This window comes from Theobroma umbraticum, unplaced genomic scaffold, assembly GCF_002168275.2.
Source record: "Theobroma umbraticum cultivar Fairchild unplaced genomic scaffold, ASM216827v3 scaffold_130.0, whole genome shotgun sequence".
In the NCBI taxonomy this organism is placed as follows: Eukaryota; Viridiplantae; Streptophyta; class Magnoliopsida; order Malvales; family Malvaceae; genus Theobroma; species Theobroma umbraticum.
The window spans coordinates 3,857,186-3,879,651 of NW_018397264.1; the positions used below are offsets into that span (position 1 = coordinate 3,857,186).

The following is a 22,466-nucleotide window of genomic DNA, read 5'->3' on the forward strand; positions in this document are numbered from 1 at the left end:
AGGGCTATTTGTTTGAACTCCTTTTTGTTTAGCCTGAATTCTTATTAATTTCTCTTTGTTATCTTGGGATGAATAACTTTTTTTATTTTAAAAAAATACTTTAAAAAATTTATAATTATTCAAGAAAACTTAAATAAATTTTTATTTTTTCATTATATTCAATTAAGTCTATATACTTTTATTTTGAGTCAAATAAACCCTTATAACTACCAATTGATTAATTATCATTAGTCAAAATGTCACTTTATTATTTTATAATTTTTTTTGAAAGATAGGTTCTTTGTATTAATTTTCAAGATATATATTTATCATTTTATACCTACATAAAAATTGAAAAAATGACATTTAACTATGTTATCATGCTACATTAGCACAACACGTCACTATTCACTATGATATGTTAGTATGCCATATGGCATAAAAAATAATAAATGATGTTTTGACTAAAAATAATTAACCAACCATTAATTATAAGAATTTATTTGACTTAAAATAAAAATTTAGAGATTATATTGAATGTAATAAAAGAATAAAAACGTATTTGAATAAAACACCAACTTAAAAAAATATATTTAAATTTTTTTAAATAATTTAACAAAATTTGTAAGTACTATTAAAAAAGTTTCATACACAAGATTCTTGAATAAAACATTTTTTAACCACGTTAGATGTTTCATTGATTTGATTTATTAACCCTTTCCTCAATTTCTCTTCTCTCTTTCTCTCTCTCTCTCATAGTTTCAAATTTCATGTTAAGCATAGTTTATTCATCACCTAAAGTTAGCTATCCTCTAAAATTGAACCAAAATGTGCAAAAGCGAAATGGTAGTACTGATAATTAACACATACGTCAATGTGATAATGTCGATATATGTGAGACTCGTAGATCATTGTTGATTCCATGGATTAACTTTTCCTTCATCCACAAATTAATTGTGCTAGCTGTGACCCACCATTGCTAAGATCATGATATACGTAAGCTAGCTGTGACCCACCATTGCCAAGCTCATATTATACATAAGCTAGCTGTGACCCATCATTGCCAAGATCATGATATACATAAATCAGCTGTGACTTAAGTTAACACTATGATTTAAGCAATTCCGCCCTTTTTCCTTATTTGTATAAGTAAAGCTCCTATATTTGCTTCTCTCTTAACTTAATACAGACATATATAGATTGAACAGCACAACTTTTGACATATAATTATAGGAGGCATAATTCATTGCCCTATCAAACTTAAGCAAATGCTAATTTCAATTTTTTCTTTTACAAGAACATGACAGCTTATGTTATAAAGACATTCTCTCAAAATGGCAAGTCCAATTGATACTAAGATCAATCTGTTCATTTCCAATGATCCATCATCTATAAAGCAAGAAAGGTATCATACAAACTCTCCACCAAAAAAACAAATACTTAGATTATTATATCATGGATTGTTTTACCAGACTTTTCTCGTCGCTGATCTTGCTTCTGCTCCTAGTGGCATGGTGTGACGCAGGACTTCTTCCACACAAAGTCCATGTCCAAATCACTAACGATATAGGCAAAGGCTCGGACCTTACGGTACATTGCAAATCGAAAAACGATGATCTCGGAAAACAGGTTATTTCCTATCAAGGCACCTGGGAATTTCATTTCCGACCTAATGTTTGGGGCACGACGCAGTTCTACTGCAGCATGGCATGGGAAGATCAATTCCATTGGTTCGACATATTCGTGGCCAACAGAGATTATTTGTATTGCCATGTTTGTCGATGGAGTATAAACCCAGCTGGTCCATGTAGGTTCAATTATGATACTGAAAAGTTTGATACTTGTTTTAAGTGGAACGCTAATTAGAGCTGCTGCACTTAATGATAGTCACATGTTTTTCATTGCGAGGAGTAAAGCCATATTTTTGTGCTGTTTTGATTTGGTTATATGCGTGTCGACCAGGCTTAGTGCCCGTGCATCGAACTGTTGATTTGTATTACTTTTCAACAATTCATTAAAAAGAAATGATTATATATTTTTTATTGCATATCATAGCCAGAACATTTTTTGCTTGCTTGAAGCAAGAAAAGTTTAGTCATTTTTTTCTATGGAAAAATCTAATAATTTTAGAAAACACGATAACATTACAATTAAATTCAATTTTGAGCAACACGGATAAAATGATGGAAGAGAATACATATTAACAGTCAATCATAATAAATTAAAGTAAAATGAAAGTTTTTTAATTTAATTTGGGAAAGGGGATATATGTACTAATACCCTATTTTCACTAAATAAATTTTTCCTTTTTTTAAAAGCAAAATTAAAGAGTTTAGATCTTGTGTTGTTGAGATATCAACCTCTGACGGGCTTCATGTTCCGTAGATAAGGAGAAGCCGATCCACAAATGTTTCATTTACTATAGCATTTAGGCATGAACAGTAGATGCTACAGAGCTTTATGAAAGTCCTAGCAGTTTCAGTCATAATAGAAATTTAGAGTTCTGTTCTCAAAATTCCAAGCAAGAAAAGAGAAGTTTGAAATTATTGTAGCAGAGCTACACTTACAAGTTGATAACATAAACTAAAATAAAGTTGCTAGCTAGGAGAGATTGTCTACCAAAAAGTAGTAGCAAGGGTTTATTATGCTTTTTTCTATGTAATAAAACCAAGTCTGTCTCCAATAAGGATTTATGTATAAAACTAGAGCAAAACTCAGCAGAATGATTATGTCAGTCACAACGAAACTCACTCTGAAGCTCTTCATGTCAATTGAAGTTTCTGGTTTGATCACTAATGGTCCTAGACTAGCTGAGCAAGCTTTTGGCAACGGCATTTCATAAAGAAAAGGATTACCCTTATAGGATGGATTTCCAATAAAGCTGCAGGAATTCATTTTCTTAAACAGAGGTATGGCAGGTAAAGGTCGGGTTAACTTATTGTATGAGAAGTTTAATTCCACCAAACTTAACAGGCTTTCAAATGTTGTCGGGATCTTACCACTCAAATGATTGTTATTCAGTAGGAGGACTTCAAGCAAAGCAAGTTTCCCAAGCTCCAATGGTATACTGCCAGTGAGATTGTTAAAGCTGAGGTTCATTGCAATCTGCAAGCTCGAAAGAAAACCCAACTCTGGAGGTATCTCACCAGAAAATACATTGCCACCCATCTGCAGCTCAATCAAACGAGAAAGGCTTCCTAAAGATGCAGGAATATTTCCACAGAATTTATTTTCTGATAGTTTTAAAAGCTCAAGCTGGGAAAGGGTTCCAAGCTCATTTGGCAAGGAATCTACAAAACTGTTGTGGCTGAGATCGAGTCGTTGAAGCATCTTGCAGTTAACAATCTCTGATGGAATCTGCCCTTTCAGCAAATTAGACGAGACATTTAAAAGCATGAGTTGAGATAGTTTACCAATTTCCTTTGGCAACATAGAAGTGAAGTGATTGCCAGCAATTTGAAGCCATTGAAGCTTTCTGCAATTTCCAATCTCTGGTGGAATTGGCCCAGTGAAATTGTTGTCATCCAATCTGATAGAGTAAAGATTCACCAGATTGCCTACTTCTGAAGGTAAAGTACCTGAGAGCCTGTTTCCATTTAGATTAAATCTTCTTAATCTCTTGCAGTTCTTGATCCCAGTTGGGATATTTCCGTGCAGCTTATTACCCCCAAGGCTTAAGAAAACAAGGTTAGCAAGCCGAAAAAGATAAGGTGGTATTTTTCCTGTCAGATGGTTGTTAGTAAAATCAACCTCCGAAAATGGGCTGTATACTCCAAGCTGCTGAGGAATGGTACCGCTCAGAGAATTGCCAGAAAGCTGCAACTGAAGCATTCCAGTCAAATATTGGAAACCATGAGGAATGGGACACGTGAGATAATTTCTTGAAAGGTCAAGAAATGTCAAGTTCCTCAAGCTGCTAAGCTCGTTTGGTATGACTCCTCTAATCTGGTTCTGCGATAGGCCCAATAAGGATAGACCCTTAATCTTGCTGAACTCAGTTGGGATCTCACCTGTCAAATAATTCTCTGAGAAATCAATTTCTGTTGCAAGGGGGAGATTCTCTATCTGCTTTGGAATGCTTCCATGCAATTCATTGATGTAGATGTACAACTTCTTCAGCAACTTGAGTTTTCCAATCTCCATGGGTGTCTGCCCCACAAGGCCATTTGCTTTCAAAACAAGGGTCTGCAGGTTCGAACAATTTCCTTTGGAATAAACTCTGTTAACTGATTATTCCATAACCATAAATCAGTCAAGTTTTTCAGCATTCCGATTTCCTTGGGCAGTTCCCCACCAATATGGTTTAGGGCAAGGCCAAGAAATTGTAAGCTCTGACATTCACTTATTTCTGCTGGAATTTCACCAGAAATTGCATTGTCACCTGCTCTGACAATTCTCAATTTCCGGAGATTCCCAATACAACTAGGCAATGATCCAGTCAAATTATTGATGTATGCCACAAACTTATCAAGTGAAGAGAAATCTCCAAGCTCCTCCCGAAGAGAACCAGAGAGTTAGTTATTGCATATATTCAAACTTCTCAAATAAGAGAGCTTACATAATTCACCGGGGATTGGACCACTGAACTGATTATTTTTCAAATGAAGGAATTCAAGAAGTGAACAATTTCCAATTTCCTTTGGAATATGTCCCAGGAGCTCATTATAAGACAGATCAAGATATGATAGGTGGGTCAGGCCACCAATAGTAGGACTCAAGGTTCCAGAAAGATTCATAGAATTCAAATCAACAGGCCATACCAGCGGCTCGTAGTCTGAAGTGCAATTGACGCCTATCCACCTGCATGGTCTCATCAGTGGGCTTCCAGTTTCGAAGATGGTTGAATTCATCGTGAATACTCTTCTTCAACTCTAACAGGTATGTTCCCTCAGAATTCAGCGCCTCTGAAACGCTAAAGAATAGTGTCGCAACAAGTAACAACTGCACCAACCTACCTCCAAAGAGACTCCTTGGTTCGAAATTGCTCAAAATTTTGATTTAAGTACTAAAGAAGAAAACGAATGCAGATTTTGTGATTCTTGATTCAATGCTCTATACTTAAAAGGAAAAGAAAAACGTTTGTTCAAAATCCATTGATCATTTGAATATATATTTTCTTTGATTTATTGACTTGACAGAATCTATTCTGTCAACCTCCCTTATTAGATACGGTCGTATGGTAGAGGAACCCAATTCTACTAAGACTATCGTATTTCATCAGTGCTGTTAATCATCGAAGCTCTGCATTGGAATTTCGCACCAACCAGGCGCATTAGTAATTAATCAATGAATTAATGATGAGGAATTCAAGTTTATTCATAATGATAAATCAAAGCATTCACATGTTCCACACGGTATTGCAGAATAAAACCAAAATATTCATCATTTTAACATGGAATTATTTTGAAAAGAATGCACCCACATAGCATTCTCTAAAAGAAGAAAAAGACATTCATGAGTCTCCAAGAATATTTGTTGAAAGGTTCCCTGGTCCAAAAGATATGATTTTAATAATTAGAACACGATTAACGACTAAGGATATTCAAGATTATTTTAACAAGACCTTGGCCTTGGTCCAGTGTTTAAGATTAAAATCTTCTTCTTTTGCCAAATTTTCCTGTAGGGAACTAAATAGCGTGTGAATGAAGGCTATTACTATTATTTTTCCCAAACCAAATTCACAACTCCCAGTAGCACCACCATGTAAGGACAAAAGAAAAAGCACAAAGATAAAGAGAGATGTTGGCTGGGCGACCATAAAAGTTAGGGCTTCCAAGGTCTTGAGGAGTTTTCAGAGTTAATGTGGAAGATTTAATTGGTGGGATACTGAATATATACTCAAGAGGCCCTGGGCATTGCTGCTGTGAGATAGTTAGCTGCTTGCCAATTATTATGGTTATGACACAAATGTGCAGATTGAAGTCGATGCTAAAGCTGTAATAAAACGTGGTAAAGAATTAGTAGTACCCAATTCACCAGGAATTGCACCACTGAACTGAGTATCGTTCCAAAATTAAAATAAAGAAAAAATTTTTAACATAACCATAAATTACACTACGATTTTTCACATTTATGAGTAGCACAAATTTGGAGACGGGGGAGAACTACGTCTCATAATTATAGATTAACATGGAATCAGAAAATTTGAGAAACAAAGAGTTTTATTTTTAAAAAATTACTTTGTGTTTTTTTTTTTTGGAAAATAAAATTACTTTGAGTTATACATTAAAGGGGGAACTGGGCTTCTCATATTGTCTTTGATTTACCCGAATGTTTTATGACTGTTTCTCATATTCTCTTGCACCAAAATGGGCTTCTCGGTTAAGTCATTTTTGTAGTAGGATTGTGTTTCTCTTTGCTATTTTTTATGTAGTGGCATTTTAGTTTCAGGTGTTTGAATCATGATGGGTAACACTCAGCTCTACTCTTACACTGTAAATTTCAGTGATATATATATATATATATATATATTAAATAAATCTTACTTTTGGCAGAGAAAAAAAATTAAAATAAAAGAGGGAACTGAATAGATAGAAGTTCAAAATTAAATGAACATTAGACTCACTAAAGAATCACCAAATGTGAGCCAAAATAATAGCTGCATTAAATTGCCAATCAGATTCCCTCGTGTGATTCCAAGAACAGACTGCTTTCTTTAAAGCATTTTCATCTTTATTTGCTATCACATTAAATGACTACTATAATTGGATACTATATATGGCTAATAACCCTGAATCTGACTCTGTCATATATCAACTGAAAGCCCATTTTACTGCCATATAATTTAGCCATTTCTGCTAGCCAACAGAAAGCGGTTTACTCGCAAACATGAATCCTTCAACTACAAACCTCTTGCTGATCATGAGGTTGCTGCCTCTAACATTGCTTTTCATCGCGAGCGTAGCCCGTTTCAAGGTACCCATAGCAGATGTAGTAATCTCTAATGATTTGAACGCAGGCTTAGACCTCACCATCGTTTGCAAATCCAAGAACTATGACCTCGGCGTGCAACTTCTTCCTTACCACAACGACTTCGAGTTCAAGTTCCAGCCGAATTTCAGGGGCACGACGCAGTATTACTGCAGCAAGCAATGGAAAGGAGCCTTCCATTGGTTCGATATTTACATACCAAACAGGGATAGCCCCCTTTGTAATCGTTGCTTGTGGAATGTAAGGCCAAATGTTCACTGAATGTTTAATTATAAAACTTCCAAATACGGTATCTGCTACCCTTGGAACATAGATTCTTAATCACATCAGTATTCGCAATAAAGATTTACCTCATGAAATAAAGGCGCAAATCATGTTGATTGTGTGCTCTGAAATTTCTGGCTGATCATGTTTATAATAATTTATTGAATTTTCTTTTTTGAAAAACGTATGGCTAATGTCAATTATCTGTCTATATGCCTTATAGAAAATTTAAGTCATCGAGTTTGCTTGGTACAGATGTGCAGAAAAATTTAACTATTATAAGTTAAAACGCATGGATTTTTCAGCCGATTACCTTCCAATATAAGTAGTAGCATCCTGCTTTAAAAGCAGGTGTTATCGATTTGCTACTTCCTATAAGTTATTACCTGAAACAGAAGTTAGCCTAAAAGGTTCTACAAAATGTTTCCTGTTCCTTAATATGCTTTGCACCACTTGTGAAGCTATTGATTTGATTTTCAAGCCCCTTTGTATGGAAAAAGCATATAATTCTACTCCAAAAAAAGGTTTAAAAAAAAAGGAAAAATTGGGGAAGAAGAAGAAGAAATTTGCTCTGTGTTATGGAAAATTTCTCAAGAAAAAATCTAGATTCAAACATAATACAACGTTCAAGTGAATCATAATCTTAGTAGATCAGGCCTCCTCTAAATTCCAAACAACAAAGGAAACTCTGAATTTATTTCATAAGGGCAGCATAATATGATCGTTATGTATTTTTAAAAAAAAGTAATATTATTTTTTAAAAAAGATAATTTTATTAGTTTCAACAACGAATAAATTTCATTGAAAATCTAAAATTGTAATGATTGTTACATATTATAAACCAAAATTGTTAGGTTACAGATGATTCAAGAAAAATATGTACTTTTAGATGGTGGGTTACGCTTTTTGATAACTCTCATCAGTTATAAAATTCTTTTGCCTACTAAAAAGAAAAAATTGTGTGTCAGGAAATAGTGGCAATAGTTAATACCCATGTCTATAATAAAACCAAGCCTGTCTCCAGTAAGGATTTATGTACAAAACTGCAGGAAAAGCCAACAGAATGATTATGTAAGTCACAACGAAACTGACTTTGAAGGTCTTCATGTCAATTGAAGTTTCTGGGGCCAACACCGGTTGTCCTCCAACAGCAGAGCAAGCTTTGTCAGTGGCACTGGATAAAGAAGATGATTTCCCTTATATGGTGGATTTGCGAAAATGCTGCAGGAATTCATGTTCTTAAACATCGGTATGGCGGGTAAAGACTCGCTTAAGTTATTGTATGAGAAGTTGAATTCCTCTAAACTTAACAGGTCTTGAAATGTTGTAGGAATCTCACCACTCAAATGGTTGTTATTGAGCAGGAGGACTTCAAGCGAAGAAAGTTTCCCGAGCTCCGATGGTATATCGCCGGTGAGATTGTTGTAGCTGAGGTTCATCGCAATTTGCAAGCTTGAAAGAAAACCCAACTCTCGAGGTATCTCTCCAGAAAATAGATTACCGCCCATCTGCAGCTCAATTAAACGAGAAAGGCTTCCTAAAGATGCAGGAATATGTCCAGAAAATTTATTTCTGAAAGTTTCAGAAGCTCAAGCTGTGAAAGGGTTCCAAGCTCATTTGGCAAAGTATCTGAAAATCGGTTATGACTGAGATCCAGTCGTTGAAGCGTATTGCAATGAACAATCTCGAGTGGAATCCTTTGAGCGAATTGGACGAGACATTAAAAATTACGAGTTGAGACAATTTGCGTATTTCCTTAGGCAGCTCGGATGTGAAGCGATTTTCTGCAACTGGAGTCGTGGAAGCGTTGTACAATTGCCTATCTCTACAGGAACTGGTCCTGTAAAATTGTTCCTGTCCAAATAGATAGTAGAAAGCTCCACCAGATTGCACAACTCCGACGGAAAGCTACCGGTAAGCTTGTTCCCAGCCAGACGAAGCGGCCTTAAATTTGCACACTTCTTGACCCCAACGGGGATATTTCCGTAGAGCTGATTAGACTCAAGGTTTAACCAATAAAGTTTAGAATGACGACAAAGATGAGGAGGTATTTTTCCTGTCAAATGGTTCTCTGAAAGTTCAACAAACTCAAGTGAGCTGTAGAGTCCAAGCGGTTGAGGAATAGTACCTCTTAAAAAATTGTTAGAAAGATACAACGCAGACATTGGAGGAAAATATTGAAATCCATAAGGAATTGGACCTGTGATATAATTGAATGAACGATGAAGCACTGTCAAGTTCCTCAAGCTACAAAGCTCGTTTGGTATGACACCAGTAAGTTGGTTCTCGAAGAGGCTCAACATGCGTAGACCCTTTATCCTGCTGAACTCAGTTGGGATCTCACCTGTCAGATAATATCTTGAGAAAGCGATTCTGTTGGAAGAGATAGATTCCCTATCTCCCATGGAATGCTTCCATTCAATCTATTGGCGAAGAGATGAAAATTCTCCAAAAACTTGAGGTTGTTGCACAACTCAGTTGGAATGCCATCCGTCAAATAATTGTTAGAGAAATCAATGTCTGTTGCAGGAGATAAATTCCCAATTTCCTTTGGAATGTTTCCTTTCAATTCGTTGTTGTAGACAAACAACCTCTTCAACACCTTTAGTTTCCCGATCTTCATTGGTATCTGCCCCACAGGACCATTTGCACACAAAGCAAGGGTCTGAAGGTTCGAACAATTTCCAACTTCCTTTGGAATAAACCCTGTTAACTGATTATTGCATAACCATACATCGGTCAAGTTTTTCAGCATTCCGATTTCCTTGGGCAGTTCCCCTCCAATATGGTTAAGGGAAAGGGCAAGCATTTGTAAGCTCTGACATCCACTTATTTCTGCAGGAATTTTACCAGAAATTGCATTGTCACCTGCCCTGACTATTCTCAATGACCGGCGATTCCCAATAGAACGAGGCAATGGTCCAGTCAAATTATTGGTGTATGCCACAAACTCATCAAGTGAAGACAAATTTCTAAGCTCCTCCGGAAGAGAACCAGAGACTTTGTTATTGCATATATTCAAACTTCTCAAACAAGAGAGCTTACCCAATTCGCCAGGGATTGGACCACTGAACTGATTATTTTTCAAATGAAGGAACTCAAGAAGTGAACAATTTCCAATTTCCTTTGGAATATGTCCGAGGAGCTCATTATAAGACAGATCAAGATATGATAAATGGGTCAGGCCACCAATAGTAGGACTCGGGGTTCCAGAAAGATTCATTGAATTCAAATCGACAGACACCACCCGTGGCTCGTAGTCGGAAGTGCAATTGACGCCTATCCACCTGCATGGGGTCTCGTCAGTGGGTTTCCAGTTTCCAAGTTGGTTGAATTCATCGTGAATACTCTTCTTCAACTCTAACAGATATTTTCCCTCAGGATTCAGCGCCTCTGAAACACTAACCACTAATGTCGCAACAAGTAACAACTCCATCAACCTACCTCCAAAGAGTCTACTTGCTTCTTCCGAAATACAATGGTTATAACGCAATGTGCAGATTGAAGTTGATGCTAAAGTTTTAATACATATGATAAAGAATAAGCAGTACCCAATTCACCAGGAATTGGACCACTCAACTGATTATCATTCAATTCAAATAAAGAAAAACCAGAAACCAACTAATTCCAATTTCAAATCTCGAGTGCAATTGGCACCTACCCACCCACATGGTGTCTGATCAGTTGATTTCCAGTTTCCAGGATTCTTCACTTCGTCGTGAAAACTATTCTTGAGCTCAAGCAGGATTGGATTGGCCATCCCCTCCAAACTACATCTTATATGTTCTAAGAACATGCCAACAGTCTGACCAAAGGAGGGCAATAAAATTTATTACTCAAATTTATTGTGGTGCATTTCAAGAAACAAAAAAGGCTGACTATACATATCAATTTAAGGAAGAAGAAGAAAAACTCAAAATGCCCTTAAACATTCAAGGGTAAGGTTAATTTAAAGGATAACCTTTGGAAAGTGAATCTCCAATTGAAAAATGTACTATAATATAGAAGATTATTTTATAAGGTTACATGTTAAAAGTAGAAATTACAATTTCAATAAAGTAATTTTTAATATACATCTCAAATAGTATATCAATTGAAAAAATCAATAGACAATTAAACAAGCGACTAAATCAAATAAAATCAATATAGAATTAGATTATATCCACATATGATGAGATTTGAATTTGAAATGTAAAAATAAAGATACAATTAATGTCACCTAAATTAAAAGAGAAGGAAAAAATCCGGTAAACTTGTGAATGATTTATCTCCTTAATTTAAGAAATTTAACAGTAATAGGTAGGGTTTGGATTAAATGACTCAGGTAATTTTTTTTTTGTTGGAAATATAACTCAAGTTATTAAATTCCAAGCCCAAGAACATGTATAAGAATGTGATGACGCGGTGGAACGCTAACTGAGTCCAAAAGCTTCAACTCGTCGGCTTTGTTTCCAAGCTTTAAGCTTAGCTTGGACCAAGTTGTCTATACACCTCTCGTCATGTGCAAATCAATGGGCTTTTCAACTAGATCCTCTCTATGAACGTCCTGCAAGAATATCAATCACTATTGGGCTGAAAACCCAGAGGTTTACATTACTGGTTCGTTCCTCCCCATTAATCCACTGAACCCAATAAAAGCAAAATGATAAGTTAATTGGAATTAATAAAACTACGATTTTGAAGCATTTGTCTTTGGAACGTATTTTACAGACAATCTCATACTTCAAAAGTATGAACATCAGTGTCCAACTTTAAAGTTGTACTGTGTTTTATAATTTCACAACATAAATAAGAAAGGAAACTCTGAATTTATTCCCAAAAAGATACATAATATATTGATTACATATTTCAAAACAAAGTTACTAGAAGAGTTTATTTTATTTAAAATAAAATATAAAAATTTGATTGAGTATAATAGAAAAATCAAGATTTATATAAATGATTTAAATTTTTTTAAAATATTATATTTTTCACTTATTAACTTTTTTTTTCTCATTCGGGCAAAGCCAGGCTGTCCAAAGCCTCTGGTTGAGCTGGCGGGTTGTTATGTGATGCTTCTCTTGCCTTTTGTTGTTGGTGCGTATCTTCGGCTGATGCTTGGAGTGTTGCTGTCACTTAACGCTGCTGGCCACTCCGTTGCGATTTGAGAAGCTTCATCTTCGAGTCTTGATTCTGAGGATGCTGGTGTTTACCGCTTTTCGAGGGGGAAATTTGCGGCCTTGGTCTTTTCTGCCTGCTTTTTGGGTGTCCTTTTCCTTCTGGCCGGCTAGCTTTGGTTGCTTCCCTCTTGAAGTCTTTTGTTTCTGATTAGTGGCAGAGCTGTTTTTGTGTAGGCTGCCAATTGCTTTTGATTATGAGCAAAATGCTCTGTATTCTGTAACTTTTAGAGTTTTTAGGATCTTTATCTTATAGTGCTACCATTCCTCTTAAGCATAATGGTACAGCTTGAAGAGTCTTTTGCGGTTAAGTTTAAGACTCAAAATGGCATGTTGACGTTGCGATCAATAAAAATCACTTTTCGAAAAAAAAAAAATTTATTAATATTGAAAAATCTATTATCCATAATAGAATTTCTTTTCCCTTAAATATATATCATATTTTAGAGGTTGTTGGTTTTGCAATGTAAAATACAAAAAGCTAATAATATATTTGATGACAAAGTAAAAGAAAAATGGATTCTAGAATTTGAAGCCCCTTGTTTAAAAAGGGATGGATGACAAATGGATCATCTAATCATATCAAGGCTACATAATATGGAACAATATGTGTAAAGGAGAAAAGTAGGAAGAAATAACTTGGGCACTCTACATTTGTTTCGTTCAAATGGACTACAGTGAGAAATGAGCGTGAGCGTCCAGGATGAAGTAAAATTTAGATCAAATTTCCATGAGGTAGCTTTATTTGATGCTACTGATTTCTTCTTGTGAACAGGGTTGTACTGTAGCAGCAAGTTGCTCTTGTTACTGAGGGGATATCAAGGGCACTGGAATCTTCTTCTTATAATTCTTCTATTCAACCATTTTATTGATAAGCTGGTCACATAGAACCAGAAAATTCACTTCAACCACCATGCAAAGGAAAAATCACTTCCCTCCATCTCAAACTTAGGTATGCACTATTTCCATCAAATAACTCATTAAACATGCTATCAGATAATGCATCATAAACTTCAAATCAGCTCCAAATCATCCTAATCCCGGTCCATATCAAAAATCTCATCATTATCTAAAAACTTTTAAGATTTGATTACCAAAAACAAACAAAATCCAACATGCAAAACACATAGTTCCCTACCTCTGGAACCACTGACAAAATATACTAACACAAAGGATAGGTACTTTATTTATGTTCAATTATACATCTATATATGCAATTTTTCTGAGCAAAATTAATCCAAAAAAATTAAAATCTTAAAAAAAAAACCCAAATCTTCAATGCCTAAGAAACTCACACAAAAATACTCTTCAATAATTTGCTTCACTCTACTTTGTATGAGGGCAGCATTTGAACTTGTAGAAGAATGGAATGCTTAATGATAATTGTGATTAATTGAAAAATTGGGGTGATAGAATGAATCAAACTCAAATTAAATCTAAATATAGAACAAAATTATAACAAAATCAAAGCTAACTACATATTATTCTTGAAACTTTGACTATATATAAGGATGAATCTAATTCAAACCAAAGAAAAATGAAATTAAGAAGATTCGACTTCATCTACATCAAGTTTTTCTTCTTCTTTTTTTTGTGTTGTGAAGCGATAGCAGAGTTTCCCGAACCTGACGAACTATCTTAAAAGCACTTTCAACAACAACCAAATCATTTTTGTTGAGATGAACCCGAAGTGTCATGTTTTTATAATATTTATTGATCGTAGCAGTATCAACTACGGAGAAAGAATCTTCGATAAAGAGAATCAAATACAATCATCTAGTATCATCCCTCTTCTTGTTTTGCACCAAAGCAATTTTGTGTGTATTAGATAGGCAGTGACGTGATCTCTAAATTAGGATTAAGTCCAAGGCTAGTTTTGATCAGGCTTGTATTAGCCTATCGCCGGTTTGGAAAGGTGAGCCCACTCTACATGAAATGGTTTGGGTTTGGTGTTTTTTATGCATTTATCCATTTATTTTTCTCTTTATTTATTTTGTTTTTTCTGGTTTATTATTTTATTTTTGGTATTAATAAAATAAAATAAATATCTTTTAACTCATAATTATTCTAGATTGATTTTCATATAGTCATAATTGTTTAGAATAGTAAAAGATGCATAAATAAAAAAAGAAAAATTAGGCTAAAAAACTACAATCATGATGTTTTAAAATTCTCATAAATTAGTTCCACAAGAATATGTATTTATAAAAATTATTCACAAATTAAAATAAGACAAAGTTAATGGTTAAAAATATGATCGAATAATAAATAAAATATATATTGAATATAAGAATTCATAATTATTTAAAAATAAATTTTTTAAACTAAATTTTGAAAGAATGTTACCAGCGGTAATTTCTTCAAATTTTTCAGAGTGAAAATGATTATGGTACCTCATCATAAGTATTGAGAGGTAATCTCAAAACTTATTTTTACAAAAAGGATTTATTTATAAATAATTATCACAAATATAAAATAATAATAAATAAAAAGTTAAAATTTTTAAAAATTAAAATATAAAAGATAAAGAATAATGATAAACAAGGATTTAAAAATTTGTAAATTAAAATAAAGTTGTAATATTCACATGATTATTTTAAATATTTGGAGGCGCTCTGATATGGAATTCTCAAGAAAGTTACAAGTGATAATATCAAAATAATTTCTACTCGAGAAAATTTTACCAATATTAAAAAATATTTGATGATTTTCTATTATAAAGAATTGCCTGAACGGTAATAAGTGGTGACACATGTTATGACAACTCGTACATAAAGGATGTGTGATGGTTAGATGTAGACAAGAAAGTTTGAATTAATTTGAATGGTAAATCATAACAAATAAATTTTTATTTTTTCTTTTCACCGTAACGAACATTATAATTTGAATTTAAAATATATACTCAAAATGCATTTTTATCGTATATTACTTGAATCAAAATTCAATTTGGTGTTACGATTATAATTGATACTTGCAATAAAAAATTATGATTGAAAATAATTATAATCAAAGTATTTATTGTTGTCACTGTTAAGAACCAATTCATTATAATCAAAATTGTATCTTTTTGACATTACATTTGCGATTAAAATTAATAATTACGATCATATATAGATCAAGGGTGATACTAATCAACTCCAAACACCAAGTATAGTATTATAAAAAATGATGTTGATACAAATCTAAATCATTTTGGATTGTAAACATCAATTTATTTAAAAATTATAAAAAAGATACAGATAATAATACTAACAGAAACGATGACAGATGTAAGTATCATCGGGAGTAGTAATGGTGTAGCAAAGTCCATGAGCATCTTGCCCATATTTAATGCTGCAGCCATTGAAGCAATTCGTCTATTGCGCAGCCTCCTCCATGGGCGAGTACATCACAGCTGCCAATAGCATTTGCCATCATTGACTCAGTTTGCCAGTGCCAAATAATTTATGTAGTCTATATATGGTGAAATTTTTATATATATTTAAAAATTTCTAAATCCCTATTTTTGCCTATTGAGAGAAGATACAAATGTAGTTTAAAATATACTCTAAATATCTAAGATGAAAGGCTTTTCATGACTGTACTAGGAGTATTATGAATGAGGATGGTTTGATGGTATGCTGGAGTGGAGTATTTACAGGCAATATCTAGAGAGAAGGAATTTCTAAGTAAACCTTCTTCGGTATTGGAATTTTTTTTTTACCTATTTTTAATTCTAGTGAAACTATTTCCGCAAGGGATGGAAATTAAGGACAGAATTTCCTCGAGATTTTCTTGACCAATGTAAAATCTGCTCAAGGTGCTAACAATATATTTAATATATAGTCAATGGAGGCTTTGGCAAGTAATATCGCAAGTGACAAGATGTCTTTAACCAAAAGCTTCGATTCGTTGGCTTGGACCAAGTTGGTCACGTGCAAATTGATCCTGTCTACAGGAAAATCAATCACTAGGCAACTCCCGGGGGTTTCATTGCAAAAACAGATGAGTGACCTAAAACTGTTGTACAATTGAAAGAGCAGCACCATTTTCAGAAAATCCAATTTCATATCAGAATGTTTGAGATACACTTTTATCTGTACACTGGTGTTACTACATTGTATTGACTGGTGAATCAACTAGAGAATTTTGGGGGACATCAGTTATTCCCATTAGCTATCAACAGATCCTTTCAGTATAACGTTTTCTTTATGGAAAAAAAATGTACATGCTATTATAATCTTGCCGGGTAAAATGATTGCGGAAGAATCAGCAGAAAAAACCATCTGTGTCAATGGAAACTGAGAGTAGTCACACACTTTCATGAGCATTATCCTTCAGAGGAAGCTCATAAGTTGGAGACATTATCAAGTTGTCTTCTTGCTCTTTAGATTCTATAAGCATCATCACAACTTCCCGCATGGATGGCCGATCAACAGGAGACATGCTAGTACATATTAAAGCAATTTTTAAGACAGTAATCATGTGATTGACAATACTTTTATTTTCAAGATTTACGCGATCATCCAGTATGCCAGCAGTCAATGAGTGGTCACGAACATAATGTCTCACATGTGTGACAAGATCACCTCCTTGATCCAATGGCTGTACAGGAGTCTTTCCAGTTAACAACTCCAGCAGAACAACCCCATAGCTATAGATGTCACATTTTTCTGTAACCTTCATAGTGTATGCATATTCTGTCGTAAAGAAGAGATATAATGTCAATCACTAAAACAATAAAATATCAATATCAATGTCCACAGAGCATGGGAAAGATAAGAAAAATGAGACAAACCGACCGATCATTACATGCCTCACCCTAATTAGATCTTAAATTCTCTATTCACTAGCACTGAAAATTAATATGTTCTAGATCATTTGGACACAAATAAATATCCCATTTCAAGTGAATGACCGCATAAAGCAGATAAATAATAAAAATCTATAGAGAAAGACAAAGACAGAAAAAGAAATTCTTTAATGCAATAGATAGCAACAATAAATCACTGCTAGTGGTATCTTTACATATGGTCTTGACTGATGCTAATAATAATTAGTCATAAAACTACAAGACCAAAGACATGACTTACCGGGGGCAATATAGCCATATGATCCAGCGACTGCTGACATGGACTTAGATTGAGGCATGTCAATCACCTTCGCCAAACCAAAATCACCAACATGGGCTTCAAAATTTTCATCAAGTAAGATATTATTGGACTTGATATCACGGTGAACGATCCTTGGTTTGCAGTCATGATGTAAATAAGTAAGACCTTCAGCAGCTCCTAGGGCAATCAAGAACCGAGTGGGCCATTCCAAGCTACAAGAGGGCCCATGAAGCACTTCGCCCAAGCTACCTTTTTCCATGTATTCATAAAGAAGCAGATTGGAACCTTGGTGATAACAAAAACCATAAAGCTTCACAATATTTCGATGCCTAATATTCCCTAGTGTTAGAATTTCGGCCCGAAAACTATTCTCAATGTTGTTTCCCTCTGCATTTGATGCAAGCCTTTTAACAGCAATGGTTTGTCCAGAATGCATAACTGCTTTATAAACTGTTCCACATGCTCCCCTTCCAACAATATAACTCTCATGAAAATTATTTGTAGCCTCAATTAGATCTTGAAAAGTAAACCCTTCCTTTGGATGAAAGTAAATATCTGGAGCTGGAGATGATATTTCCTTTTCTTCCAAGGATGCAACAATTTCAGGTGGACGTCTCATTTGATATATAAGAATTACAATGAGGATTATAGAGACCACACCTACAGCACCTGCAACAACCGTTACAATTTTTCCTCGAGTACCCTTCTTCACAGGTAGCATAGAAGGAGAAGATGGATCTCCAATGCAACCTTGAAGAGGCCTACCACAAAGCCCTTTATTTTCCATAAAGCTACTTGCAGGCATGTTCTGAAACAATGGGATGGCAGGTAAAGGTCCAGTCAAGTTATTGTATGAGAAGTTGCATCCGAATAAACTTGACAGGTTCTCAAATGTGCTGGGAATTACACCACTCAAATGATTATTATTGAGCAGGAGAAATTCCAGCTTATTAAGATGCCCAAGCTCTGGTGGTATACTTCCAGTGAGGTTGTTATTGCTGAGGTTCATTGCAATCTGCAAGCTTGAAAGAGAACCCAACTCTTGGGGTATCTGACCAGAAAACAGGTTGCCACCCATCTGCAGCTCAGTTAAACGTGAGAGGTTACCTAAAGCTGCAGGTATGTTTCCAGAGAACTTATTTTCTGAGAGTTTCAGAATCTCAAGCTGTGAAAGGGTTCCAATCTCATTTGGTAAAGTATCAACAAAGCTGTTATGGCTGATATCAAGTCGCTGAAGCATCTTGCAGTTAACTATCTCACGTGGAATCCGGCCAGATAGTAAATTAGATGAGACATTACAAGTCACAAGTTGAGACAGATTACCTATTTCCTTAGGCAGCTCAAAAGTAAACTGATTGTCTGCAATATGAAGCCTTTGAAGCTTTCGGCAATTTCCAATCTCTGAAGGAACAGGTCCAGTAAAGTTGTTCTGGTCTAATTCAATAGCAGAAAGATTCACCAATTTGCATAATTCTGAAGGGAAGCTCCCTGAAAGCTTGTTTCCACCCAGACGAAGTTGCACTAATGTCTCGCAGCTCTTGATCCCAGTTGGGATATTTCCATACAGCTTATTAGCCCCAAGGTTTAACAAAATAAGGTTAGCATGCCGACAAAGATAAGGAGGTATTTTTCCTGCCAGATGGTTGTTTGAAAAATCAACCACCCAAAGTGGGCTGTATACTCCAAGCTGCTGAGGAATGGTACCGCTCAGAGAATTGTCAAAAAGCTGCAACTGAAGCATTTCAGTCAAATATTGGAAACCATAAGGGATGGGACCTGTGAGATAATTGATTGAAAGATCAAGCTTTGTCAAGTTCCTCAAGCTACTAAACTCATTTGGTATGACACCTGTAAGCTGGTTCTGGAATAGGTACAATAAGTGTAGACCCTTTATCTTGCTGAACTCAGTTGGGATCTCACCTATCAAATAATTCTCTGAGAAATCAATTTCTGTTGCAAGAGATAGATTCCCTATCTCCCTAGGAATGCTTCCATTTAATTGATTCCTGTAGAGATACAACTTCTTCAGAAACTTAAGGTTCCCAATCTCCGTGGGTATCTGCCCCACAAGACCATTTGCATACAATGCAACGGTCTCAAGGCTTGTACAGTTTTCAAGCTCCTTTGGAATAAGCCCTGATAACTGATTCTCCCATAAAATCAGATCAGTCATGCTTCTGAGCATTCCAATTTCCTTAGGCAGTTCACCTCCAATTTGGTTCTGGGCAAGACCAAGCATTTGTAAGCTTTGACATCCACTTATTTCAGCAGGAATGTTACCAGAAATTGCATTCTGCCCTGCTCGAAATATTCTTAACTTCTGGAGTTTCCCAATAGAACGGGGCAATGGGCCAGTCAAGCTATTGGTGTATGCCACAAACTCATCAAGTGAGGACAAATTTCCAAGCTCCTCTGGAAGAGAACCAGAGATTTTGTTATTGCATATATTCAATTTTCTCAAATAAGAGAGCTTACCCAATTCGCCAGGAATTGGACCACTCAACAGATTGTTATTCAAAAAAAGGAAGACCAGAAGCGAACAATTTCCAATCTCCTTGGGTATATTTCCACTGAACCCATTATAAGACAGATCAAGAAATGTCAAGTGGGTCAGACCACCAATACTAGGGCTCAGGGTTCCAGAAAGATTCATTGAACTCAAATCAACAGACCAGACCACTGGCTCATAATCTGAAGTACAATTGACACCTATCCACCCACATGGTGTCTCATCAGTGCGCTTCCAGTTCCCAAGGTAGTTGTACTCATCATGAATATTGTTCTTAAGCTCTAGCAGCAATTGGCCCTCAGAATTTAGTCCGTCTGATATGGTAATTAGTAGAGCTGCAAGCAGTAAAAACCTCCAAAATCCTACTTGCAAAAGTATTCTTGAATCAAAATTCCTCAACATTTTACTAAATGCAATAATTTGTATCCTGCACAAGAACGATTGCTTCTATTACAACCCCACAGAACCACATACACACCATAGTATACATTAAAACACATAAAATTTCATAATTATTGTGAATGTAGAATTTTTATAATTTTGACCACACTCACAAGGACCTCAGGACCAGTCATCAACACATCATTTCCGCTTCCCAGAACACAAGATGCAAGAACCAACATAATATTAAGTAACAACCCAAATATAGTATTCAAAAATTCAACACCCCCAATGGAAACTACATAAAAGATTCCATAATTCATTATTGTAACAGAGAAATAATTTAAAAGAATACATTGAGACACATTAAGCGAGAAGAGAAAAGAAACAATTCAAAATCCAGACATTCATTTGTAACATTTCATTAAAAGAGGCCAACAACTATAAATTTAGAAACCCAATTACTCTAATATAACATGAATTCACGAAATTCAACCATCTATTCAAAATATCAATTTAACAGAAAACAGTGAAAAACCAATCATAAACAACTCAACACTTTCAAACACAATTGAAAAGGGGGACAAATAAAAAATAAAACATAAAAAACATACCTCTTCAGTCAATCCCACCGTAACCTGTTCATCAAACAAAGAGACAATCGGAGCAACAACTCCACCATTTCACTGCAACTCCCTGAAAACCACAAAGTGAAGACTATTGAGTTTTGGAATAAGCCAGACAAAACCAATGCAACTTTCTTTAACAAATGATGAGGATCTTCAAATCTACCACCTTATAAATCAATCTTAAAGCGCAACGAACAAAAGAGAGAAATCAATGTTAATGTTCACAGAATTAAAAAAACTAAGCTGTATGTAAAAGGCAAGAAACTAATTTACATAAACCAATTAATTCCTCATCCTTACCTATTTTCTTCCAGATCTGATTGACTTGCAATCTTCAAGCACGCATTCCAGGCATGTAACCTATCATAAGAACATAAAAAACCCCACACAGGTAACCTTATAGAGTGACAGAGCCAAAGGATATAAATAAGTAGAAAAACAATGAATTATATTGTAGAGAGATGACTCTGGGGTAATATGTTTTTTACCATCCTATTGAGATTCATGACCCAGCAAAAACACCAAACATGCAAGATTAAACAGAGCACTGCAATTACTGACAATTAATTTTTTGGCACATAAAACTTTAAAATTCAATTTTCTAACTTTCTTCATCCGTCAGAAGGAGAATTTTGCTTGGAGTAGTATAGCGTGTAGGACAAAAATGTACAAAATCCATCCAAAGGCGGGATAGTATATTCCCCTCCTCCAATACATGAAAACCCTTTAAACTAAACCCCACATACACCTTTTCTCCGTCAAAGAATATACAAGAAGACCAAGCAAACTTTGAAAGAAAAGAGCAAAACTTTTAACTGAAATCTGAGTTTTCCTTAGACAACATTAACCAATCTCAAAACATTATTCTAGTACCAAAAACCCATAAAAATAGAATACTGTACAAAGCAGGCAGCAAAAGAGAAAACATTTTTTGGATTGGATTTGTTTTCTGAAGAACATCAACTCCAAGCTTTAACACCCACCAAAATGCCAACAAACAAAAAACCCATAATTCAAAACCAAAAGGTATTGACTACAAAACTATTCGTGAGATTGAGACCCATTAAAGCTTTTAACAAAAGAAAGAAAAATGTTAAAGTTTTTGGAACTTACCTTATCTCTATAGAAGAACAAAGCTAACCCCTTTCCTTCCACTTCTATGGCATCCAAATTTGGCAGCAATGTTTGATCCATAAAGGAACAAAAAGAAGATTTAAAAAAAAATAAAGACTTGGCAGTTAACAAAGCATTAAAAAAGAAAACTGGGAGTTGCGAAAAGAGGTGGGAACTCTGGACATAAGAAGCAAGGGATCAGCTCAGTTCTCTCTCTTTTTTGTTGAACTGGGGAAGGTTCTTCCAGCAAGCACCAAAAACCAGACTACTGTGTCAACCTTTTTTCTCTAAGGAAAGGAAGCAAACTTTCTCAAGAAATTTGGGATTCTTATAGGATTTGATTGTGACAGCTTTGGTGTTTCAAGGGAGGCACTGCAAAAACAAAAAAATAATTGGCAGCTTATTCACATGG

General features: G+C 35.0%; 3 protein-coding genes across 3 annotated transcripts; 1 reads left to right on the plus strand and 2 right to left on the minus strand.

The window, feature by feature from the left end:
• Nucleotides 1–1,482: 1,482 nt before the first annotated feature.
• Nucleotides 1,483–10,933, minus strand: LOC110421215 (uncharacterized). Its single transcript, XM_089784414.1, is given in 10 exon segments — nucleotides 1,483–1,777; nucleotides 2,648–4,205; nucleotides 4,274–4,462; nucleotides 4,547–4,779; nucleotides 8,308–8,746; nucleotides 8,749–8,868; nucleotides 8,871–8,966; nucleotides 8,969–9,517; nucleotides 9,661–10,613; nucleotides 10,785–10,933. Coding segments are annotated over 10 exon segments (4,581 nt in total).
• Nucleotides 6,808–7,230, plus strand: LOC149526864 (Plant self-incompatibility protein S1 family). Its single transcript, XM_089784405.1, is given in 1 exon segment — nucleotides 6,808–7,230. A coding segment is annotated over 1 exon segment (423 nt).
• A 5,423-nt stretch (nucleotides 10,934–16,356) lies between the features above and the next one.
• Nucleotides 16,357–22,466, minus strand: LOC110421216 (uncharacterized). The gene is made up of 5 exons (XM_021434736.2): nucleotides 22,055–22,466; nucleotides 21,242–21,301; nucleotides 20,927–21,008; nucleotides 17,402–20,358; nucleotides 16,357–17,008 (listed from the first exon to the last, which is right to left on the minus strand). The coding sequence occupies exons 4-5, from the start codon at nucleotides 20,331–20,333 to the stop codon at nucleotides 16,620–16,622; spliced, it is 3,321 nt and encodes a 1,106-aa protein (XP_021290411.1). The 5' UTR covers nucleotides 20,334–20,358; nucleotides 20,927–21,008; nucleotides 21,242–21,301; nucleotides 22,055–22,466; the 3' UTR covers nucleotides 16,357–16,619.